The sequence below is a fragment of the Podarcis melisellensis genome, assembly GCF_964234715.1.
Source record: "Podarcis melisellensis genome assembly, chromosome: 1".
In the NCBI taxonomy this organism is placed as follows: domain Eukaryota; kingdom Metazoa; phylum Chordata; class Lepidosauria; order Squamata; family Lacertidae; genus Podarcis; species Podarcis melisellensis.
The window spans coordinates 8,734,564-8,760,569 of record NC_138528.1 but is presented as its reverse complement, the minus strand read 5'-3'; the positions used below and the strand labels follow the sequence as shown (position 1 = coordinate 8,760,569).

Here is a 26,006-nt window from a genome sequence, read left to right as displayed (position 1 = left end):
GTTGGGGAGGAGGAGGAGGAGGAGGTCGGACGGGGTGGGGGGGAAGGAGCCGCGATCCGCTTACACAAAGTTTTGCTCGAACAAGCTGTCTTAATGGTTCCTGCGCGGCGGCGAGGAAACCTGATCGGCTGAACGCCAGCCGGGTGGCGGGGCAAGGAGGAGGAGCAGGAACGGTGTGTGTGTGTGTTTGTGTATGTGCACTGGGGAGGGGGGGAGAGAGAGAGGAAAGGGGGGGAAACCCACAAACCCACACCACCCAACTCCAAAACAAGGGAGGGGGAGGTGGAAAATGTCCTCTGCCTCCCCCACCGCCCCGATCCCCGGCGTGGTGGCGGCGATCAAGCAGGAAAACGTGCTGGCGGACATGCTCTCCGGCGGCGTCGGGGCGCAGGAGAAGGCAGCCCGGGAAGGCTGCGCGCCGCCTTTCGCCAGGAAGCAGGAGGAGGAGGACGACGACGGGGAGGACGAAGACGACGACGAGGACGAGGAGGCAGCGGCGGAGGCGGCCGACCAGGTCCTGCTCCACGCCGAGCTGCTGGTGCGCAACCAGCCCGTGCGCCACGCTGCCCTCTCCACGGCGCCCGCCTGCTCCTCGCCGTCTCCCGCCTCGCCTTGCTCGCCGCCGGCTCCGCTGGCTTTCTCCCCGGAGCACGTCGCGTGCGTGTGCGAGGCTCTCCAGCAAGGCGGCCACCTGGACCGGCTGGCGCGGTTCCTGTGGTCGCTGCCGCGGAGCGACCTGCTACGTGGCAACGAGAGCCTGCTGAAGGCGCGCGCGCTGGTGGCTTTCCACCAGGGTCTTTACGCGGAGCTGTACGGCATCCTGGAGAGCCACAGCTTCGACGCCGCCAACCACGCGCTGCTGCAGGAGCTGTGGTACAAGGCGCGCTACAGCGAGGCGGAGAGGGCCCGCGGGCGGCCCCTGGGCGCCGTCGACAAGTACCGCCTGCGCAGGAAGTTCCCCTTGCCGCGGACCATCTGGGACGGCGAGGAGACGGTGTACTGCTTCAAGGAGAGGTCGCGCAACGCGCTCAAGGAGCTCTACAAGCAGAACCGCTACCCGTCGCCCGCCGAGAAGCGCAACCTGGCCAAGGTCACCGGGCTCTCGCTCACGCAGGTCAGCAACTGGTTCAAGAACCGACGGCAGAGGGATCGCAACCCCTCCGAGCCGCAGTCCAAGAGGTGAGCGCGCCCGCGGGAAAGGGGAAAACTTTCGCAAACTTTTTGGAGAGAGAGGAGGAGGAGACAGGGAGTGGGGAATCGGCCGGGGACAAAGCAGCTCCGGAATCCGGGAGCTCCTTGAGGCGGGGAGAGAGGGAGAGGCTGGCGAGGGGGACGGAACTCTGCACATGGGCAGGGGGCGCAAGAGTGCGATCTGGCGTAGCAAGTCCCCGGGTTAAGAGACGGCACAGCCTGAGGCTCTTGCTGGACGCGGGGGCTCCGCGCTCTGCTTGATTTCCACTCTGTTTAGACCTTGTTCCCTGCCCTTTATCGCCTGTTGTCTTCCCTTCCCCAAAACTTTCTGCTGCTTTGCTTGGTTCCTCCCCCCCCTTCTGCCCTCTGCCTTGTTAGATATGATATTTTCCCTGCCCCACAAAAGGCCTTTAGTGCCCCCACCCTACCCCAGTGCCCCATCTTGCATTCTGGTTTAGCATCCATAATTCGCCACTGTCTCATTCCCGGCTTATTTCCCCCTTTTGCCTCCCACCCCCATCCTTCTTGCCTGACCCTCTCCTTCCACCTTGTCTTTCTTTGTTTCTCCAAAAACCACATGCCATCTCTTTTAACACCTTGCCTGCTCCTTTGCTTTTCCTGCCCTCCCCCCTTTCCCCTCCTGTCTGGCTTGCTCCCTCCCTTCCCCTGCCCTGTCTGTCCTAGCCTGGCTCTCATTCCTTGACAAACATGGCGTTTACCTTACAGCTTTCTTCTCTCTCTCTCTCTCTTTCCTCCCACCACTGCCCCAAATCTCTCACTTTAAAAAATACACACACACACACACACCCTCTTCTTCCTTGCAGAGTGTAGAGCACAATAAGTGTCTCTGGTAATCTCCTTGTCCCTTAAAAGTACTGTACTTTCTTCCCACTTCCTGCATCCTGCACTCAAGGCTACATAATTCCCCCACCCACCCACTAAAAAAGAAAGTGGTTATTTTGCTTCCAGATTCCCTGGGTGGAAAATCTCTCCTCCACCATGGCTTGCACCCCATAACCTTCAAGGTATCTCTGCCTGGGAGCACTTTTTGTAGCTTGATTCATCCTGGGGTGGGCGTACCCCTTTATTCCTCTCCCAGTGCAAAAATATAAAAGTTCCTCTCCCCCCAATGCTCCCCACTGTATCCACCAGCAAAACAGCAAAACTTCTGTGTGTTCTTTCCAATGCCATATCCTTTATTTCTGTTTTCTCCTTTCCTTGTGCACGATTCTTGAAATTATGTTCTGTATACATTGCCAAAAACCGCCAACCTAACATTTAAAATCTGCTGTTGCCGCGGGCTGTGTGTGTGTGTGTGTGTGTGTGTGAAAAATGTTTCCAGATCTGCAAACTCCATACTACCATGGGAAGAAAAGTTTTCTTTCTCCATCTTAACCCTCTGCATAAATAGCACCAGCCTCCTTTCCTAGGATCCCTCAACACATCCAACAAACACTCAATCGTCTCCAGATCACCTCCTCTTCTTGTTGTCCAAGGAAACTTTCTCTCCCATTTTTATTTGACAGCGTTAATCATTTGCCCAGGTTTTATGTCACCAGGGGGTGGGAAACTTGAAGCTCCTTCCATGGCAGGAGGGTTGCTAGTCCCTCTCCCCACCCCCTCCTTGCACACTCACTCGGGTATCTTGTTGTGAAACTTGATTCTGCCTTCGGTTCAGATCAGTTTTCCATTCCCCCACAAGACAGGAACCGGGGACTGCCCAGGTCTATAATCCCAAGCAGCCCCTTGCCCTCAAAGGCTCCCAGGACAGATCACCACCTAGCCGATCTCCCTTTATTCCTTCCCTTGTTCACACTGAAAATATACTGGTGTGTGACTTATTCCTAAAATACCGCAGAGGTTTAAATGTCTGAATCTGCAAAGCCTGCTCTCTCTTTTTCTTTCACTAGATCTGGGCCAATGGTTGGGTCAGTTGTCGAGGGCTAGGAGACTTAAAATCGAGGCAGATGGGGGGGGGGCTTTGGCTAGCGAGAGGCCACCCCAGAGGTATTCTGCTGGGCCAGCCAGGTGAGCTGACCTGCTTGCCTGCCCAAGGCACATTCCTCTCCTCCTGTTCCTCCTCTCCTCTTTTCTTGCCCTTTTGCTTGCTTTGGAGAGGGGCTGGTTGACAGAAGGCAGGAAAAGTGGCTGGGTGGTTGTTGTTTTTGTGAAAGGAAAAACACCACCCTCAACGGCCCATTTTCAAGCAAGGACACACTGGTTGTGCTGAGGCAGGTAGCTCCTTTCAATCCTTGAAGGACATAACATCAAAGCTAAGGAGGGTGTAAAACCGGGAGGACCAGCTGCAAAAGTCCGGGCTGTGGAAGTTTGACCAGGCCGCAATTCTTGCAAGGCCAGTTGTTCATTTGTTTGTTTTTTTCTGATGGGTGTAAGGGGCAATTTGCTTCATTTTAAATTTTTTTTTTTTTGCTGGTAGGTACTCTGAGCAAAGACCCTCTGGCAAGCTTTTCAGGCTGCAGTTGCCCTCTTCCTCTGGTGGTTTAAATCAGTTCTTAAAATCTTGGGTCTTTTTATCCCTTCTTTTTTCTAAGCACCCGGAAGCAAACGTAACCCAGTAGGAGGTGTTTTATACCTCCATGGGCTATATCACATGTTTTTATGTGGCTTACACACAAAAAAAGATTCCAGAAAATATTTGATGCATGTTGCTTGCAGACATGTGTTTGCTATCGGCAAGTGTTGTAGCAGGAACAATACTGGCTGCGACTTCCTGGAGCCTGTTATCAATGTATGCAGTTTAGGGGTGCGGGGGAGGAATCCTTCACTCCCCAATTTCTCCCAGCCCCTTCCTCCAATCAGATTCCTGTTCTTCAGAAACCTCCATATATCTCCAGTCAGCTCACTGGCTTAGCAAGGCTAATTTGTTATAACACTGAACTGTTTGTGTTCCATGTATCCTGAAGGCAAACTGGATCCTAACCACTATCACCCCAGCTGCGCCCCCCCCCCCAGTCCTGCTCCCCCACCTCCTCTGCATGGATAAACTCCCATCATCAAAACTATTTTGAATACTATTTTTAATAGAAAAGGGAGTGTAAAACTTAAAACTAATTTAATCCCTTCTGGGTCAATGAGATGCAGGAACGGATATTACGTGTGCACAAACCCACAGGACATGCTTCACCTCATAGCAAATATTTATTCCTGCCCCTATAACTGCAACCCTATGGGGAGAGGAGGCAGGCAGCAGAGTGATAGAATCATAGAGTTGCAAGGGAGCATGTGTGAAATATTCTTGCTTTCTTTGCTGATCTATAAAGTCAAAACAAAAAAATTCCTTCCAGGAGCACCTTAAAGACCAACTAAGTTAGTTTTTGGTATGAGCTTTCGTGTGCATGCACACTTCTTCAGATACCAATCTGAAGATATCTGAAGAAGTGGTATCTGAAGAAGTGTGCATGCACACGAAAGCTCATACCAAGAACTAACTTAGTTGGTCTTTAAGGTGCTACTGGAAGGAATTTTTTTGTTTTGACTATGGCAGACCAACACGGCTACCTATCTGTAACTAAAATAAAGTGTTCATTTGACTTCATGGGATGTGTTTAGGGGCATCTTATCTTCCTCAGAAAGCAGATGTGTCAGGTCAAAGGCAGAAGTTGTTGCTTTTTTGCTTTAAGGACTATTTTTAAAACCTGTGTTAACACTTTTTAATAGTTGCAAGGTATAGAAAATCAGCTCCTGCAAATATTCTTTAATCATCCTGCTTTGTGCAGTTTAATCAGGAGCCCATCCCAGAGGAGACCCTTCACGCCTCTTCCATATCAACACTCCCAAAATCTCTATACAGTGGTACCTTGGGTTAAGAACTTAATTCGTTCCGGAGGTCCGTTCTTAACCTGAAACTGTTCTTAACCTGAAGCACCACTTTAGCTAATGGGGCCTCCCGCTGCCGCTGCGCCTCCAGAGCCCGATTTCTGTTCTCATCCTGAAGCAAAGTTCTTAACCTGAGGTAAAATTTCTGGGTTAGCGGAGTCTGTAACCTGAAGCGTCTGTAACCCGAGGTACCACTGTATCGGGGTTGGCAAGCTTTACCTTGCCTGGGCTAGTTTACTGCTGCAGAGCTCCCTCCGTGGGCTGGATTTCGGGTGCTCATGAAGCGATTTCCATCGCCGCTTGGTGTGTCCCCGTGCCATGCTATGTCGGTTTAGCGCAGCGCGCGGGGACTCGCCGAGTGGGCAGCTCAGGGGCCGGTAAAATGACCGCTGGGGCTGCTTGTGGACCATGGGCCTTAGGTTGCCGACCCCTGCTCTATATCTTTCGGTTTTTCCCAAGGAGGCATACTTAATTTTGTCCTTCCCCCATTTTTTATCCTCACAACAACCTTTTGAGGTAGGTTAGGCTGAAAGAGAATGACTAGCCAAGATTTGCCCAGTGAGGGTCATGGCTGAGCAGGGATTTGAACCTTCACGTTCCGGGTCAGACACTCTACAACTGCAACACTACACCTGCTCTCTTGCAGAAATCTGATGTTGTGTCCCTTTGCCTGCGTTAAGACTTGACTGCTTTTCAGCTTTTAGCAATATTGGTTATTGCAATGAATCTGCTTGGAGAGCAATTGTCATCTCTTTCCCTGGCTATTTTCTATTTTAATAATAATAATAATAATAAATTTTATTTATATCCCACCCTCCCCAGCCGAAGCCGGGCTCAGGGCGGCTAACAACACTAAAGTAGTGCAACATTATAAAAACATTATAAAAATTAATTAAAATCAAAATTGATGGCAACCATAAACTAAAGTTTTGTAAAGATTGCCAAAGGAGGGAGTCAGGCTGCGCCCTGACCAAAGGCCTGGTGGAACAGCTCTGTCTTGCAGGCTTGCAGAAAGGGGGCCACTAAACATTGCATACAAATTTATTCTCTTGTAGCTGCATTAATCAGTGCTTGCATTTAATTCTTTTTTTGCCATCCCTTGAATCCTTTCCAGTAATGATTTGTTTTGCAGATGAGTAAGATACATGGGCTGTAACATCCTCTTAGTTTAGACCACAAGCATTGTAGAAATGAGAGCGTTCAAAAAATAAACAACTCGGCTCCTTTGCTTATTTGCAGGGATGTGTGATCATCCCACTGCCAAACCCCTCTGAAACTTCACAGCTGCAATAACCTTGGGGGGCTTACTGCTTTCATTTCCCCAGTGGGCTGTTCCTTTCCTCCCATTGGGAAGTGCCAAGGAATTGAGGACATCTGACACATTTTGGCCAAGCTGTCACGGTGGTGATAAATCCATCAGTTCAAAGAGCTTTTAACAGGCTGTTGTGTCTGTGACATTTTGGAACAACTCTGACATTCTGGATATTGCCTGGTTGGCCATGTCTTGAAGTCCGTCTTCCAGATGTCATACTAAAGACTTCTCTACTTGTCATTTTCCTTACATGGGGAAAATGGCATCGCTTGGTGGTAGAGTACTTGGTTTTCACGCTGAAAGTCCCATGTTCCCAGGTAAGGCAGGGAAGGACACTTACCTGAAAGCCCTTCTGTGAGCAGGTAAAGGTAAAGGTACCCCTGCCCGTACGGGCCAGTCTTGCCAGACTCTGGGGTTGTGCGCCCATCTCACTCAAGAGGCCAGGGGCCAGCGCTGTCCGGAGACACTTCCGGGTCACGTGGCCAGCGTGACATCGCTGCTCTGGCGAGCCAGAGCCGCATACGGAAACGCCGTTTACCTTCCCGCTGGTAAGCGGTCCCTATTTATCTACTTGCACCCGGAGGTGCTTTCGAACTGCTAGGTTGGCAGGCGCTGGGACCGAGCAGCGGGAGCGCACCCCGCCGCAGGGATTCGAACCGCCGACCTTTCGATCGGCAAGTCCTAGGTGCTGAGGCTTTAACCCACAATGCCACCTGCGTCCCCTCTGTGAGCAGGTACATCATCTTAAAACAAAGCCAAATATGCTTCTTGCTTCAGAATTCTTTCCTCCTGCATAATAGACAGATCAGCTCATATAAAGCTCATATAAAGCTGAAATATAAAGTTGGAAATTTAGCTGAAATTCCAGCATTTTAGGTTGGACCAGATGAACCACTGTGCCATTTCCAACTCCACAATTCTGTGATTCTATAACCCATTAAAACAGGCATGATAATTATTTAAGCAAAATATTGTTCTGTTTACAGGCATACCTCAGGTTACAGACACTTCAGGTTGCATGTTTTCAGGTTACGGACGCGCCGAAACTCGGAAGTACCAGAACGGGTTACTTCTGGGTTTCGGTGCTCGCACATGCGCTGAACCACCAAATTGCGACCTGCGTGTGCCCAGACACAGCACTGCAGGTTGTGAACGTGCCTCCCGCACAGATCACATTTGCAACCCGAGCGTCCACTGTATTTAATTTATTTCATTAACAAGTCTCTTCCTATGAAACCTCTCAAAGCAATTGGCTAGTTAGAAATACACACACACGCACACACAAGCTTCCTTGTTTTGTTGTCTTTAAAAAAAATAAATTGTGCTGGGATACTGTGAAGAGTGGGTTATAAAAGCAGCGTTCTAAATTCATTTTGCACCTGCCTATCGGCCATTAGTGAAGATGCCCGGGTGCCAAGATGACGCCTGATGTCTCCACCACCTGGAGGTACATGCCTAGTGATGCTGGGATCCTGACTGTTTGCACACACTAACAACGCATCCTGTAGAATTCTATCCATTCTTTTATCTGCACAATCGGAATGAATTTCAGGAGCCAAAAAGTCGTATTGGCAAATATGACTTTTGAGCCGTCTGGCCCCAAAATGGCAGCTAGGCATTCCGTTTTGGCAACTGTAGCCTTGGTTTAAGGAGCCATTTGGCACCTAGCTTATATATCTGAGAAACTGTCAATAAATAGTGTTTTAGGCCTCAGGCAGACGTGTAGAGAAAGAGAAGACAAATTAGCCACCTAATGTGTGATTCATGTAATGCATAATTAATTTATAAGATTTGCTGCCGTAAGAATTGAAGGCCACTGTCCTGCTTATTTGAAATATTGATAGGCTGCCTTTTGCATCCTGTCAAGGCAGGATCCAAATGTAATAAGCCATCATAAAACTTAATAAAATACCAGCGAACCAGCCCACTAAGCCCATCATCAGAACGCTAAAATCAAATGCTCATAGTTGAAACGGCACCAATTCAAACGGTGGCGCTGTAAAACCCATTATGCAAAAGCAATTTTAAACAGTTGGGTTGTTAAAGCCCACTTTAAAGCCAGCAGTGATGGAACTTGGCAGGCATCACTTTGTAGCAGACTTTCACAGGCATGGGGCCACAGCTGAGAAGGCCCTTTCCTCCAGGCCTCCCAGTCTAATTGACCTTGAAGGCAGGCACATTAGCCAGGCCTTGGAAGATGACTTCAAGGTGCAAGTAGGTCATCTTTGGAATGCTCTCCCCTGTGGAGTTGTGCCTGGGCCTCAAGAATCCCCCAGATAATTCCAGAATATTCTGAATGTCATGGCGTGCAGCTCGCGAGGCCATCGCATGTTACAAACCAGGTTACACCAATGCTGATTTCTGAGCGCTAAGTCTGAACTAGGGCTAGTGGAAGGTTATTAGCCTCTCGGCAGCGCTCTCCAAAGCAGGCTAAAGCTGCATTTATGGTATTTATTTTTTGCAAATGTGATGGGATATATTGGCCGTCAGGAGGCATCGACGTCTTCATTTTTAATGGAGTTGCAGGCTTATTCAAAAGTAAGGTGCTGGAAAATGTTCAAGTCTCTGTCTTTCCATCCTAAGTAGAAAGAAAATGGCTAGTGTGTGCTTAAGCCATTTTTTCTTTAAAGGCTTTAAAGCCCTATATGGCCTCGTACCTACGGGACTGCCTCTCCTGGTATGCCCCACGGAGGACCTTACGGTCTGCAAATAATAACATCTTGGGCCTCAAGAGAGATTAGGCTGGCCTTGACCAGAGCCAGGGCCTTTTCGGCCTTGGCCCCAGCCTGGTGGAATGCTCTGCCACAAGAGATCAGAGCCCTTGGTCAGGGCTCAGCCTGACTCCCCTTCCCTTTTTGTATAAGAACTAGTATCTAAGAGGCCTCCCAGCATTCTCACAGGCCCATATAAGATCAGCGTACACAGTTGGGCCTGATGAGCATTTACTGTTCCCAACCCAAATCCTGCGGAAAGCCATCTAATTCAGATTTTTAATTTTATCCCGACTTGTTTTTAAGAGGTTGTGGCGATCACACAGGGCCCCCGGACGTTTGACGGTCTATTGACCCTGTGCCACCACTGCACTTGCTTTTTCCGCTGCCACCACCCCGTATCTCACGGGGACACACAGAGTCCAGTCAGCTGTTAACATAAACAAATAATCAAGTTTATTTTTAAATGCGGGAACAAGCTTATGGTTTCAGTTTATTTTTCTCTTGTCAGTTTCTTATTCTTAGTTCCTAACAACTCCAAACTGATTATTCCAACTATCTATCTGACTCCACCTAACAATTCCTCTCACTCTCTCACAATACAACTCTACCAACCCACACCTAAACTTCCCTCTTCCTTCTTCAACTCCCAAACCTCAACTCTCAACTTCAACTCAACTCCCCAAACCTCAACTCAACTGTCTGACTTGCAAAACCTCCCACTCTAACTTTTATTCCACCCCTGCATTCTCACTGGCCAATCACATCACACCTATTTTAACCCTTTCCTTATGACCCATCCTAGGAGGCAAACGCCACAGAGGTGATTTAATTATTGTTTGATTTTATATGTGTTTATATTTGATGTTAACTGCCCTGAGCCCAGCCTCGGCTGGGGAGGGTGGGATACAAATAAAAGTTGGTTTATTATTATTATTATTATTATTATTATTATTATTATTATTATTATTATTTCTTATGCTTGGTGAGGAAGGGGTAATGACTGAGAAAGTGGCGGGCATGCATGCAAAAGGCCTCAGGTTCATCCCACAGCATCTCCAGTTGAGAAGGATGTCAGGAAACAGGTGATGTGAAAGATGTCCGCTAAGGAGCCACTGTCAGTCAGGGCAGGCAGTTCTAGAATAACAGCAGGTGAATTGTTTGCTCTGAGAAGGCAACTTACTACGTCCAGCTCCAAGGGCCTTCTGGTGGTTCCCTCATTGCGAGAAGTGATGTTACAGGGAACCAGGCAGATGGCCTTCTCGGTGGTGGCACCCACCCTGTGGAACGCCCTCCTGCCTGAAGTCAACAAAATAAACAACTATCTGACATTTGAAGGCAGCCTTGTTTAGGGAAGTTTTTAATGTTTGATTGTATTTTTAATATTCTGTTGGAAGCCACCCAGAGTGGCTAGGGAAACCCAGCCAGATGGGCAGGAAATTAATAATAATAATAATAATAATAATAATAATAATAATAATAATAATAATAATTACGTACCTTTGGTCTCAACTCAGAGTAACCCTATGGAAATTTAACGGACATGACTAAGTTATGGATATGTGACTAGTGACCTCATTGTATTGTTCAAGTCATCCTCTGAAAGCTGCTTTATTTTGGCAACCTTACCTTACCCAGACATACAATCAGTCGTCTATCTTCATCGTTAAACTGGTTTTTATCTGTGTTTTAATGATAATTATTTTATGAACACTTGTTCTTACTGGTTTCCTGGATTTTACATGTGTTTTGTCTACAGTTTTGTTATATGCAGCCACTTAGCTATCTGATTTCATAAATATTTTGACATTAATGCAAGTGCATTGATTTCAGTGGGTCTACCGTGAGTAGAGCAGAATTGGATGCAACCCATACTCAGACCCTCCAAGTGTCCCTATTTTTCAGGGACAGTCCCAGATTTACAGGTTTCTGATTTGATCCCAGAATGTCTCACTTTTTCTTAGGACGTCCCTATTTTCATCGTAGAAATGTTGGAGGGTTTTAAGTTATGTGACCCCTGAGCCAAGGAGATAAGTAACTATTCAACCTTTAGAAGACATCTGAAGGCAGCCTTGTTTAGGGATGTTTTTTTAAAAAAATGTTTAATGTATTATTATGTTTTTATATATGCTGGTAGCTTCCCCACAGTGGCAACACAGTCAGATGGGCGGGGTATAAATAATAAAATTATTATTATTATCATAGAATAGGATGTCCCTATTTCCATCAGAAAAATGTTGGAAGGTGTGGAGTTTATGAATCCTGGAACAGCAGGACCTCCTCTAGCCTCAAATAAATTTACAAAATGTGTTTTTAATAAATCAACCCCTCGTCTTCCCAGGCTTCAGAAGTGACTTGTGTTGCAGCATAGCAGGCAGAGGGGCCGGTTATTGTGAGAAACCTCAATACGCATGCAGAGCTTTGAATCGTGACCAGCGGTTTTCGTAGGATGGTGTCTTAGCTTGGGAGCTACTTTCTGTAGGCTGGGGGGGGGGGCGGAATTGTCCAAGGATTCCCAGATCTCAGAGTAACTTCAACTGGTGCAGAAATCAGCAGCCAGGTTGCTCACCGAAGCAAGATGGTTTGAGCATATTACACCGATCCTGGTCCGACTGCACCAGCTACCATTTAGTTTCCTGACCCATTTCCAAGTGCTGGTTTTGACCTATAAAGCCATAAATGGCTCAGGATGCAATTCCTCAAGGGCCACCTCTTTCCATATGAACCTACCCAGACCCTGAGATCGTCTTCTGAGGCCCTCCTTCGTGTGCCGCCTCCTCGAGAGGTCCGAAGGGTGGCAACCTGAGAACAGGTTCCCTGCAGTGGCTCCCCACCTGTGTAATGCTCTCCCCAGGGAAGTTCGCCTGGTGCCTTCATTATACACCTTTAGGCACCAAGCAAAACCAGGCCTTTGGTTAATTTGATTGACATCCTATGGCCTTTTAAAATGTGGGGTTTGTGTGGAGGGGAGGTTATTGGGGTGTTGTTTTGATTTTTATTGTGCATTTTGTGGTTTTACATTTTGATTTTACTCTGTGAACCGCCCTGAGACCTCCAGGTATAGGGCATTGTATAAATCCAATTAATAAAAATAATAATAACGACAACAACTTCAAAACCCAAGCCAAAGCACAGGAAGCAGGAAGTACAAGTGTCTCATTCATTCTTATTTTCTTTTATTGCTCTAAATTTTCACAATGTCCAGAATAGATTTTTCACGTCTTACCCCAGTGGGGTGAGACAGGTCATGAACCAGCCTTCGTCAGCATGGTGAACTCTAGCTATCTTGGACTACAACTCCCATCATTCCCAGTCAGCTCACTGATGGGAGTTGTAGTCCAAAACAGCTGGGGGCTGATGGGAGTTGTAGTGGCAGCTGGAGATCACCTGGTTGGTGAAGACTACTTGTAAGTAAACTATGAAGGGGGATCAAAAATGACCATAAGTCAGTGCAGAAGCACACATGCATGTGTGCCTGGACACAGAAAAGACTGCTACATGGGCTGACGTTCCCGATGCATTTCAATATTTATCAAGGGTAAAATGATACGATCGAAACGTGTTTGGATGATCAATCTTTGCAGCTCTTTTCCTCCCTTCGTACAGACATGCAAGCTGTCCCTGCCTCAGCCTGATGTTTGAAGCTGATTGTAACTGGCTGAATTGTTTTCATAATGCACCTACTAGCCCAAATACTCTGGATGCAAGCCAACCGGGTTTAATCGTTTTCAAGGGCCCATTGATCCCAAAGGAAGAATTAGGCATTGGGCTCACATCTCACCCATTGAAATCAGTGGGGTTTGAAAAGTACTGAAATTGGGCTCGACTGTGCCTTAAATAATTAAAATGCGCACCATAAATAATGCAAGAATTTAAATAGTATAAATGGCATGGGGTTAAGTGAGAACCGTCTTGTGTATTTATATGCATGTAGTTGAAAATCAATAACAAATACTAATATAAATTATTGTTTTTTAAAAAAAGAAAGAAAGATCATGTGAGAGCTGGAAATCATGTGATCTAGATTGCCATAGCTTTAAAGACATTCTTTGTCCTTGAGAAAAAATATTTATATAGCTTCCAATCTTTGCTCAGAAGTTGCGTGCATTTTTCTGCATGGTAGCAAATTCAGATAGCAGAAAATATTCCATCATTTAAAAAAAAATCAATGGTGGGAAAAAAGAAGTTATATAGGTGAGAAGGAATGATAGCCAACTTTGAGAAAGAATTACAGGGGTGTATGTCGTCCGTAATTTTATCCTTCCAAAAGTTGATGACAAGGCGCATCTTTCTATGAATTTATAATGTTGGTTCTTTGTTGCCCTTTTTTGGTAAGTTACCATAAAGCCATTTGTCTTTTCCAAATTAAACTTGGGGAAGGGCTTCAGCCAGGGTTAGAAACGGAGATATATCAGCTAGGTGCCAAATGGCTCTTTAAACCAAGGTTACATTCACCAAAGCATTGCGTCTAGTTGCCATTTTGGGTTGTTGTTGTTTAGTCGTGTCCGACTCTTCGTGACCCCATGAACAGAGCATGCCAGGCACTCCTGTCTTCCACTGCCTCCCGCAGTTTGGTCAAACTCATGCTGGTAGCTTCGAGAACACTATCCAACCATCTCATCCTCTGTCATGCCCTTCTCCTTGTGCCTTCCATCTTTCCCAACATCAGGGTCTTTTCCAGGGAGTCTTCTCTTCTCATGAGGTGGCCAAAGTATTGGAGCCTCAGCTTCAGGATCTGTCCTTCCAGTGAGCACTCAGGGCTGATTTCTTTCAGAATGGAGAGGTTGGATCTTCTTGCAGTCTATGGGACTCTCAAGAGTCTCCTCCAGCACCATAATTCAAAAGCATCAATTCTGAGGCGATCAGCCTTCTTTATGGTCCAATTTATGGCCATTTTGGGTTAAGACGGCTCTAAAGTCTTATTTTTCAAATGATGGACTGGCTGTGGTTGATTATCAGTTAAACACCTGGCTAGTTCAGATGACAACCTTAGCTAGATTAAGAGATTTGAGAACTTAAAGAAGAAAAATCTCTTGATCCAGGGACAGTCCACATATATATTGGCCTGTTCCAACCTCTTTTTCTTAATGGGGAGTGCTCCTGCTCAGGGTCACATAAAAAATATGTTGGTTCCTCAAATTCATTCTGATAGTGCAGATAAAATATAATGGATAGAATTCTACAGGATGGGCTATTAGTGTGTGAAAACAGGCAAGATCCAAGGATCCCCAAATGTGCACCTCCAGATGATGGAGGTGTCAGGCGTCTTCATCCTAGCATCATTTGGTTGCAAGTGGCCAGTATCCGGGTGCAAAATGCTGGCTGTAGCTTAGTAGCAGAGCCTCTGAGTTGCATTCAAACGATCCCAGGTTCGGGGATAGTGCACACCCCGGAAACGATCTCTTTCCGCTTCTGCCTTCTGGAAGAAGGTACAGGGTTATAAAGACTAGGACTAGCCGCCTGAGAAACAGTTTCTAACCAAATGCAATTTTGGTTTTAAACGCAGTGTAAGGTAGTCTCTGTGTGAGTATATTGCATTCAATTATGGGGTATCAGAGTTTTTAGGGGCTAAACAGGCTGGGATAGTTGGGATGGCAGGCTTGTGGGTTTTTGAATGTCTGGTGTAGATTTTTCAATTTCCTTGTTCTGTATGGGACAGTGACAATAAAGATTATCGTCTCGTATACTAGCATATTCAGGTAGGGTTGGGAGAGAACCCTGTCCATAATCCTGGAGAACTACTTTCAGTGGTGTCCAAACTTTTTTCAAAGGGTGGCAGATTTGATGAAGTGAAGGGCGGTGAGGGCCAACCAAAATTGTTGACCTTTTGAAGGATTGACGTTGTTGAGCTTTTAAATAAACTGCCACAGGGAATCCAGCAGGCCGGATTCACTGGCGGAGGAAGAGGAGTGCAGGGGGGATCCCGGTGGGGTACCATCGTGGCTGCCCCTGCAGGCGGCGCGCCATGCCCCCAGGACGCACGCCATGCCTTGGCGGGTGGCATACCACACTCCTGGGGGGGGGGACGGAGAGCCCCGCCCCTACCTGCTCTCCGCCCCCCCCCATGCCAGAGCATGAAGCTCCACCACTGGCCGGATTAGGTCCCCAAAACGGACTTTGGACATGCCTGGTAGATGGACCAGTGGTTTAAACTGTCTATATGAAGCAGCGAATCTAATGCGCACCTGTTTTCAGAACCTTGAAACCAAAAAAGCATTTGCTGGGGAGTGTAAATGCGCATCAAATCTAACACGCACCCTAATTTTCGTGACATCGCATTCGAATAAATACGGTTAAAGGTAAAGGGACCACTGACTGTTAGGTCCAGTTGTGGCCGACTCTGGGGTTGCGGCGCTCATCTTCCTTTATTGGCCGAGGGAGCCGGCATACAGCTTCCAGGTCGTGTGGCCAGCATGACTAAGGTGCTTCTGGCGAACCAAATCAGCGCACGGAAACACCTTTTACCTTCCCACCGGAGCGGTGCCTATTTATCTACTTGCACTTTGACATGCTTTCGAACTGCTAGGTGGGCAGGAGCAGGGACTGAGCAATGGGAGCTCACCCCGTTGCGGGGATTCGAACTGCCAACCTTCTGAGCGGCAGGTCCTAGGCTCTGTGGTTTAACCCACAGCGCCACCCGCGTCCCCGTAAATACAGTAGTTTTGTATAAATTTTTGCAACTGGGGTTCTAAGGAAAGGTCGAAAAATTAATCCTGATAACATTTAGGCTGGTTGTGTGTGTTCCTCTGTGTATGGGGTTGCCTAATGCCACACTCGATAGCAGACAAGATGCCAAGAACACATTGTTCCCCCTGGCATTTCTCCAAATGGCTGCAAATAGCTGGGCGTCCCCCACATTTGTGCCTCTCTTGAGGGTACTTTAGAAGGAGGCAGAGAGGCTGGCCTGAGGCTATATCTTTCCTTTTTATTCCTTTTGCAATAAACGTGTTGGACTGCCCTGGAAATAGGAGCCGGAGAGGACATTTGCCTCTTCTCTGTGCTTGAGGAAATGGAAATACAGTGGTACCTTGGGTTAAGAACTTAATTCGTTCCGGAGGTCTGTTCTTAACCTGAAACTGTTCTTAACCTGAAGCACCACTTTAGCTAATGTGGCCTCCCACTGCCGCCACGCGATTTCTGTTCTCATTCTGAAGCAAAGTTCTTAACCCGAGGTACTATTTCTGGGTTAGCAGAGTCTGTAACCTGAAGCGTATGTAACCTGAGGTACCACTGTATATAAAAACATTAAAATATAGTCCAGTAGCACCTTAGAGACCAACTAAGTTTGTTCTTGGTATAAGCTTTCGTGTGCATGCACACTTCTTCAGATACACCGAAACAGAAATCACCAGATCTTTATGCACTGTCCCTCAGAAAGTTTGGAAAAGAAACAGAAACAGTGGAATGTTTGCTGGCTCCTGCACTAGATGCTCCCCTAGAACTTACAAGGTCCCTGCTTGGAGGGTCTGGATCTGACGTGCATGGACAGCATATTGGATGGTGTAGGCAAAGATGGCCAACGTCCTGAATGGCTTTGGAAGAGAACTGGGCAAATTCATTGAGTGGCTTCTAGCAGTCGGAGGCAGCGATGCCTCTGGATTGCAGTTGCTAGAAGCCACAGGAGGGGAGAGTGTTGCTTTTGTGCCTCAGTTCTCCTTGCGGGTTTCCCACAGTCATCTGTCAGAACAGGATGCTGGGCCTGTTAAGATGGCAACGTTGACTTGTTTAATTAGAGAAGAATCATTACTGGCATTTTTTTTGTAAGGATTGCAAACTTTTTACAGACTTCCAGCATGAAAGAGACAATTAACATGTAATATCAGGATTTGAAGATTTTTAAAAAATTGGTTTATAGAAGATAGAATGGTTGGATGAGTAAATACTCTATTTAGCTGCAGGACAGAGAACCGAAAGTGGTTTTTTCCCCCCATTATCATTTTTACTCTTCTTCCTTTTCTTCTTCTTTCTGCTTCTGTTCTTCTTTAGATTAAGTATCTGTATTATTTCCATATACAGTGGTACCTCGGGTTAAGTACTTAACCTGAAACTGTTCTTAACCTGAAGCACCACTTTAGCTAATGGGGCCTCCTGCTGCCGCTGCGCTGCTGGAGCACAATTTCTCTTCTCATCCTGAAGCAAAGTTCTTAACCTGAAGCACTATTTCTGGGTTAGCGGAGTATGTAACCTGAAGCGTATGTAACGTGAAGCGTATGTAACCCGAGGTACCACTGTATTATAGAAAGAGACTTGGTAGCGGGTCTGAATTTTTGTATATGCTTGAATAAGTATCAGTAATAATTTTGTTGTTGTTGTTGTTGTTGTTATCAGCAACAACAAGATGGGCTGTTGGCTTGACCCAGCAGAGTTCTTATCCTGGGCTGTACCATTTCAGGTGATAGGAGAGAGAGCTGTGTGTCTGCTCTCCTTGAAACCTCAAGTCAAAAAGCAGTTCTCTCTATATGGAAAATGGGTGTCTTCAGGGAGGATAGCCTCAAAATCTTCCCCATCATGTGCTAGTTTTCTGTGCGCAGGGAGACTCTCCCTGCCCCCAGAATGTGGCTGCGTTCAAATCAAATCGGAGACACCATTTGAATTCACTGCTCTTTCTCTCTTTTATTCCCAAATAATATTTATTATTTTCAATAGGTAAACATAATAAAAAAGATTAACAATAATTAACAATAATAAAGACAAACAAAAAATAGAAGAAAAAGAGAGAAAAGAAAAAGGATACATACAACATATTGCCACTTAATTAAAATTAAGTACCATCCATCTTCATAAACATAGTATTTGACTTCCTCGAATCTCTTCCATCCGAATTTCTTAGTAATTATATGTAGCAGTTTCCAATATCAGTGTTTCAAAAGACCATATCACAGTCCTAATCATATTACATAACTTTCCTTATCGTACATTTTCTTATTTGTAAATTTAATTCCATTTTAATCCTAGGCCGAATTGTTTCTTTCAAGTGATTACATATCTTTAATATTACAATATTTATTCAAATAGTCTTTAAATTTCTTCCAATCTTCCTGGTGTTCCTCTTTCTGGTCGCAGATTCTCCCAGTGAGAATCACTGCTCTTTCTCTCTTGCCTTACAGCGAGTCGGATGGCAACCCCAGCACGGAAGATGAGTCCAGCAAGGGGCAAGAGGACTTGTCTCCCCACCCGCTTGCCAGCGCCTCTGACGGAAGTGCAACCTTGAGCCTTCCTGGCCACATGGAGCCCCTCTACATGCAGCAGCTTGGAAACTCCAAAATATCTCTCAGCTCCCCGGGGGTTTTGTTGAACGGGAACTTGGTGCCCGCCAACCCGTCCCCCGTCTTCCTTAACGGCACCTCTTTCATCCAGGGGCCCAATGGGGTCCTCCTCAACGGGCTCAACGTGGGCGCCGCCTCGCAAGCGGTGCCCTTGAATCCGTCCAAATCGTCTCCGAGCGCCTTGAGCAACGGCATGCCCTTGGCCGACATGCTGGCCTCTTCGTCGGAAGACGTGAAAGACTTCAAAATCCTCCAGACTTCCATGTCCAACTCGGCGGCCCCGTCGACGACGACGGCGACAGCGTACAGCCCCAGTTCTGCCTCTTTCTCAGGTCTGATGCCAAGTCTTGAGGTGAAGAGGGAAGAAAGCGAAGAAGCCATCGCCTCGCAAGACGGCAGCTCCATTGTTACCTTCACAGGCCCTGTCCAAATAAACCAATATGGCGTCGTTCAGATTCCCAATTCGGCAACCAACGGAGGCCAGCTCCTCAACGGAGGCATCAGTTTTTCGCCGGTGCAGCTCCCTCCTGTATCAACAGCAACTTCCCAAGGTAGGTTTTTCTCTTTCTTCAATTTGCTTCAGGGTTCGGAAATCTGAGCCTCTTGCATATTTCCGTAGCCGTGCTTCGTACGTCAAATTTCACCCACCTGCACCCCTCCAGGACCGCAACTCCCATCAGCCCCTGCCATCATGGCCGTGATGTCTATGGCTGTGCCTGCTGAGGCTGATGGGAGTTGTAGGCCAAAACATCAGGTGGGTGAAAGCTCCTGTATGGAATGCATAAGCAGGTCCCTTCTGTACACAGAAGGAATTTTTCTGCAAAGAGAAGGTCATTTGATCAGGTCATTTGAGAGTCTCCACCCCCATCGTTCAGGCCGGACACTGAGGTCCAGTGCCGAGGGCCTTCTGGCGGTTCCCTTGCTGCGAGAAGCCAAGTTACAGGGAACCAGGCAGAGGGCCTTCTCGGTAGTGGCACCTGCCCTGTGGAACGCCTTCCCACTAGATGTCAAAGAGAAAAACAACTACCAGACTTTTAGAAGACATTTGAAGGCAGCCCTGTTTAGGGAAGCTTTTAATGTTTGACGGACTATTGTATTTTAATATTTTGTTGGAAGCTGCCCAGAGTGTCTGGGGAAACCCAGCCAGTTGGGCAGGGTATAAATTATTATTATTATTATTATTATTATTATTATTATTATTATTATTAATATACGTTGTGGCAGTTTTGACAGTCCTCCCTGGGCCACCTCGCATGCTGTCCCTGGGGGTTGGTAGTGGTCTGTCTACAGCCTCCTCCCCAAAAAATGGCTCCTGGAGGTTGAGTCTTCTGGAGCAGAATGGCTCCTGGTGTTGAAACGGGAGGCTGAAACAGAGTGGGGGGGGGTTACCAGAAAAATTGAAGAAACCCACCCAGCTCATGTGTGGCTTATTCTCATTGATCTAAGCCTAGGATTCTGGCAGCTAGACATTGAGGATCCCTCCCCCCACTCACGTGTCACCTGCATCCAATAAATAAATGAGCTGCGCACCATCTAAATCAGACCTGAAAAGTGATGTCTATAGTGTACCTTTGGTTGAAATTTAAAGCACTTAAACAACGTTGAATCAGAGGGAAGCAACCATTTTCTCCCACAGTTTTCTAAAACGCGCATCTCTTCAAATACGTCTCTTGAAATAGTGAAGCTAACTTAGTTTCGTGTGTGTTTTTATTTTATTTTTTTAAAAAAGTTATCCTGCTCTGTCAGTCCTGTAAAATTGGCTAGCATACATGAAAAGGAGTGGAAAGGAAGTTCCCATGTTGGGGAGCCAACACTGAGAAGGCCCTTTCACAGATCCCTACCTGCATTGCATCTGAAGGAAGAGGGCATGTGTAGAAGGTTCTCTGGGCTCTGGGGAATAATAATAATAATAATAATAATAATAATAATAATAATAATAATAATAATAATTTTATTTGCACCCCACCCATCTGACTCATGGCTCATGCAGGAGGAGATGGCCATTAAGATAGCCTGGTCCCAAACCATTTAGGGCAGAGGTGGCTAAGCTGTGACCATCCAGAAGCTGGACTACAACTCCCATCATCCCTGACCATTGGTCATGTGAACTGAAGCTGGTGGAAGTTGTAGTCCAAAGCACCTGGAGGGCCACAGGTTAGCAACCCTTAATACAGGGCTTTAGAAGTCAAAACCAGCATGTTGGATTTGGCTCTGAAATGGATTGGGAGCCAGCATAGCTGTTTTCAGATTAGTTAGATGTGTCCCTTATTCCCAGGCCCAGTTAGTAACCTAGCTTATCATAGTTTCCAAACTCTATATTTTTTTTCTTGGTCCTTTTTGCATTTATAAAAGACAACCAAAGTAACCAGATCTCAAATGCAAACAGTAAGGTAACCTATATCGGTCAAGTGAGAGCTCATTTTCTGAACTTGGTATATGATCTCCCTGGACTGAATTTTAATTGCATCAAACAACTTGCTGCAAGGAGCCAAGAGCTTCACATCTCCAGTCTCCATTTTTCTTCTACCCTGGAGGAGATCCTTATAAATAGTTCTCCACTCCACCATCTGGGCTTCTCAAAATACCTCTTTGTTCTTTGCTGAGCTAGAATTTGCATTCCGGTGCCTTCTGCAAAAAGACTAATCTGACTGCGATTCACATTAAGTTGCTTTGCTTTGCTTTTCAGTACTGATTCTCTTCTCTTTTCCCCCCAATTTTTTAAATTCACTTTATAACAAAATATACAACACAAACAGAAAAACAAACAATACAAACAAATTCTTGTCTTATCCTTATTTTTTCTAAACATTTTTAGGTGAGCTTCCCCAAGTCCCCCCTATCTGATTTTCATTTTACCTCATCTTTAGCAGTTTACATATATCATAATTTTTAACCATTTTTTAATCACACTTTCTTTCACCGTAATAATATTCACATTTTATCCCTTACAAGTAATACTATTTTAAAATACACTATCTTCTACTTCTAACCCTTCAGCCTATATTTACTTCCAAAGCTATTCTAAGATTTAAATATTAACATATTTTTTTCAAATATTCTTTAAACTTCTCCCAATCTTCCTCCACATCTTAAGAGGAGGATTAAAAGGCCAGGGAACTGACTTCTTCAATTGTGTTAACATGCAAGTCATTCGTAACTTTTGGACAATGCCGCAGTTGCTGGATAAAACTGCCTGAGAGCCAGTGTGGGGTAGCGGTTAGTGGGTTGGACCAAGGACCCAGGAGATCAGGGTTCAAATCCCCGCTCGACCATGAAGCTTTATGGATGACTTTGTGCCAGTCACAGTCTCTCAGCCTAACCTGCCTCACAGGGTTGATGCATATCTGTCAACTGTTCCTTATTTGGCGGGAAAGTCCCTTATCCCAGCGCCGTGTCCCTTACATTAAGGGACATTGATGATGTCCCTTAAATTTCCCGGGTTTCAAAGGAAGCAGCTTCTCTCCCTCCCTCCCTGCCGGCCAGGGAGGAGAGAGGCTCCAACTGTGTTGCTTGGCTGTGTTGCTCACCCAATGAGGAGTCTAAGAACGACTGGGGGGGTGGAGCTTGCATGCCTTGTGCCAATCAAATCGGCCGCGTTGCCTGGGGACTCACCTTTGCTCAGCGCTTCCCAGCGGAGAGGTGACGGTGGTTTCCCTTGCTGCATCCCCTTTGCCGGGTTGCTGTGCTGTGGGAACCACTGCTTGAGGCTTCGTTTGGCTGCTGGCTGGGCTTTCTGCCTTTGGCTCGGAGGGGCTCAGAAGTTGAACATACCTGTGCTAAGTGCTTGGATCAGAATCGGATGGATACGTCATCGACGGCCCACTCATCCTTGCTGGGGGAAAAGGTCTGTCTGGAGCGGGGGCACATGGTGGAGGAAAAGGAAAGGCAATCACTTATTTTGGCTGCTGATCCCTTATTTTAGAGGCTGCTGGTCCCTTATTTTCAAATCTGTAAGTTGACAGCTATGGGTTGATGCGAGGATAAAATTGGCGCAGGGGAGGGTGGAGAATCATAGAATTGTAGAGTTGGGAGGTGCAACCCACTGCAATGCAGGAAACTTTTGCCCATCGTGAACCCACAGCTCTGATATCAAGAGCCTGATGTTTTACTGACAGAAAAAAATTAATAGTGCCACAGAACCAGAAACTGATTATTCCAGCCTGGCTGGGGCTGATCTGAGTTGCAGTCAAAAACATCTTCGATGGCACCAGGTTCGTGAAGGCAGCGGCCAAGGAGTGATTAGCAGTGCATCATCATTCTGAAGCTCCTTTTCTCCTAATTCAGATCTTTATGTGGTTTTAGCAGAAATGTTATAAAGGATCAGGAAAAAATAGACTGTTAATTGGTGAAACGAGGGGAAGTAAAGTTATATTATATTAAGATAAATTACAGGACAAAAATTGGAAAAGATGGAAAGGATTTGCTGAAATAGTTAACCGAACTAGAATACAAAAAAGGGAGGTGTGAGGAGGTCAAGGAAACAAGCTAACGAAAGATAAGTTATGGGAAGATTCAATGTGTTATTTTTTATTTTTTTTAATGGATTTTATTTTTCTGTCTTCGTATTTTCTTTTTCTTTTTTTCTTTTCATATTACGGTGTGTTGTTTCTGTTGTTGTTTAATATGAGGTTTTTACTTTTACTTTTTGTAACCCTTAAAACCTTAATAAATATTTTTTAAAAAAAATAAAAATAAAGCCAGGGTGGCTAACCTGAGGCCCTGCAGTTCTTTCTGGACCACAATTCCCACCACCTCTGGCCAGTGGCTGGTGGGAACTGTACTGCAGCAGCATCTTTTTGGCCATGGATTAGCCATCCTTGGCTTAAAGGGGCAGGCCTTTTTTTTGGCTTGGAGCTTAGAGCTCCTCTGTTAAATCCCTCTGGATTCATTTCCTGCCTTGCTTGAAAGACCTACATTGGCTCCCAGGACGTTTCCAAGCACAATTCAAAGTGTTGGTGTTGATCTTTAAAGCCCTAAACGGCCTCGGTCCTGTATACCTGAAGGAGCGTCTCCACCTCCATCGTTCAGCCCGGACACTGAGGTCCAGCTCCAAGAGCCTTCTGGCAGTTCCCTCACTGCAAGAAGCAAAGCTACAGGGAACCAGGCAGAGGGCCTTCTCAGTAGTGGCACCCATCCTGTGAAACGCCCTCCCATCAGATGTCAAAGAGATAAACAACTAGCTGACATTTAGAAGACATCTGAAGGCAGCCCTGTTCAGGGACGTTTTTAATGTGTGACATTTTAATGTATTTTTAATCTTTGTTGGAAGCCGTCTCGTTTTTGTGTTGCCACCCTCTGGACCTCTCGCGGAGGAGGCACATGAAGGAAGGCCTCAAAGGATGATCTCAGGGTCCAGGTGGATTCATATGGAGGGAGGCGGTCCTGAAAGATTTTATTATTATGATTATTACTATTTAATTAATGCATCTTTTAGGAAAGCCGCAGGAGACACAGAAGCACATGGGCTGTGGGACCTTGACTTTGCAATCTTTATTCTGCACTGATTCACAACTTTAAGACTATTCCTGTTTTTCCCTTCCTCTCCCACCGCAGGCAACTTGCCGCTAAATCAAAGCACCCCGAGCAGCGGCACGTTTACAAGCGACTCCGCCGCGGCACAGCAAGGGAAAGTGTTTTTCAGCAACCTTCCTCCCAGCGCGGTGGTGTACACGCTCCCCAACTCGAGCCAGGCAATCGGGCCAGTCAAGCAGGAAGGCCTGGAGGCCAGCCTGGTGTTTTCTCAAGTCATGTCCCTGGGCCAGAACCCGCAACTCCACGCAACCCTGCCTTCGGACAGCCTCTCCGGCGGGGGGCCTTCCTCGCTCGTCAACGTCACCTTGTCGCATAACTTTTCCCTGGGACCGCCCACTCTGATAAACTCCGAAGAACTCGGCTCGCCTGTGTCCGAGAGCCCGCCCCTCTCGGCCCCCGCCACAAGCGGGGCGACCGTGGTTTCCATCACCAACTCAAACTATGCAACGCTCCAGAACTGCTCCCTCCTCGCCGGCCACGACCTGATGTCCATTTCGGCAACGCAGCCGACGCTGGGGGGGATCGGCCCGGCCATTGGCGGACCCCGCCCGTCGGCGCAAGTGCACCCCCATTTCGCCCGGGAGCAGCGGTTGGTGCTGCAGCCGGTCACCAGCCTAAAGGAAAACTTCTTGTCCGAGGCTGAGAGCAAATCCGCTAGTGGCTTGATGATGCTGGATTCGAAAACCAAATACGTAATGAGCAATATGGTCGACGCAATCTGCGAGGAGCTGGAGACAGACAAAAAGCAGCTGGCCAAGCTCCAGACTGTGCAAATGGATGAAGATATGCAAGACTTGTAAATTAAATAATAATAATAATTAATTTTTTGGGTTCATATTTCCATAGAGAAGTCTCTGCCTCACGAGGCCCTAGACGCACAGAGTGTTCTTGTTGTTGTTTTTCTCACCTGGTCAAGATATGCATACAGAATAACCAAAAAAAGAGAGCACATTTTGAAGGGTCTGCTACAACGAAGTGGAAATCTCCGTTAGGAAAATGAGATTGCCATGCGTTTTTTGCATGAACTCTGACCTTTGTTAAACTTGGGAATGGGGGCGGGCCGGGCGGGCCGGGCGGGGGGGGGGGGAAGGTGCAACATAGCAGTCAGATACGGTATTGTTTGGCTTACTAATATAATCCAAATAGTTTTATTAGACATGCAACACTTCCATGTATTTTCAGAAAGTATATCCTCCAAATATTAGATAGGAACGAGAAGTACCTTTTTGAAAAGTCTGGGTTTGGAAAGCCAGTCTCTCGCATTTTGTTTTGGGCATTGACGAAGGTGGTGTTTGTTTTTATGGAATATTCTAGATGATACCTCATGAGCTGCTGTTACCTCCTTGGCAGAGAAAGCGCAATGGCAAACAACTTTTTTTTCTTTTCCTTTCCCTCTTTTCCTTTTTGCATCAGAGTCCTTTTTGCACCCCAAAGTTATGGGCGCTCAACTTTTGTGGTTCCTGAAACGTTACGTGACTTTTTCTTTTTCTTTCCTTCTCTGTAAGGCTCCCGTCCGCACTATATGTGTATTGAAAGCACTCTTACACCACTTTTAAACAGCCATCGCTTCCCCCACAAGAATGCTGGATACCTTGGGGGTTTATTTTTTTAAAGATGCTGCATAAAGCTGTGATTCCCAGCATAATCGACCCCTCTCCCTAGGAACTCTGAGCAACTTCAACAAACCACAGTTCCCAGGGATGCTGCTGCTGCTTTAAACGTATAGTGCAGATTGCGCCTTAGGTAGGATTAACCAACATGGTGCCTTCCAAATGTTGCTAAACTGCAGCTCCCATCATCCCAGATCATTGGCCATGCTGGGTGGGAATGGTGGGAGTTGTAGTCTTAAAGCAAACACACACTAGAGGGGCACCATATTGACAACTCCTGCTCTGAGAGTTTGGAATCAGTGCTGTGGAAGAAAAAGTCCGTTTTGCAACTTGAAATCATGCAACGTAGAATCCTCCGCCCCACTATTTATGTAAATATTGTTTTAATTGCTCCAAAAGGGACTCCTCTTTTTATTAGTATGTTGGGTTGTATTTATAGCTGTCGGTGTCCCATTTATCATTTTTAGACATGTTGGAACAGTTTTTAGAACTGCTTAATTTATTTTTGATATTTTTGAACCGGAAGTCACTTCTGACCATTTTAAAA

General features: G+C 46.4%; 1 protein-coding gene across 1 annotated transcript; it reads left to right on the top strand.

Moving 5' to 3' along the window:
* Positions 1-222: 222 nt before the first annotated feature.
* Positions 223-24,898, top strand: LOC309369629 (homeobox protein SIX4-like). Its single transcript, XM_081910653.1, has 3 exons — positions 223-1,179; positions 18,159-18,868; positions 23,871-24,898. The coding sequence occupies exons 1-3, from the start codon at positions 290-292 to the stop codon at positions 24,647-24,649; spliced, it is 2,379 nt and encodes a 792-aa protein (XP_081766779.1). The 5' UTR covers positions 223-289; the 3' UTR covers positions 24,650-24,898.
* The last annotated feature ends 1,108 nt before the right edge of the window (positions 24,899-26,006 follow it).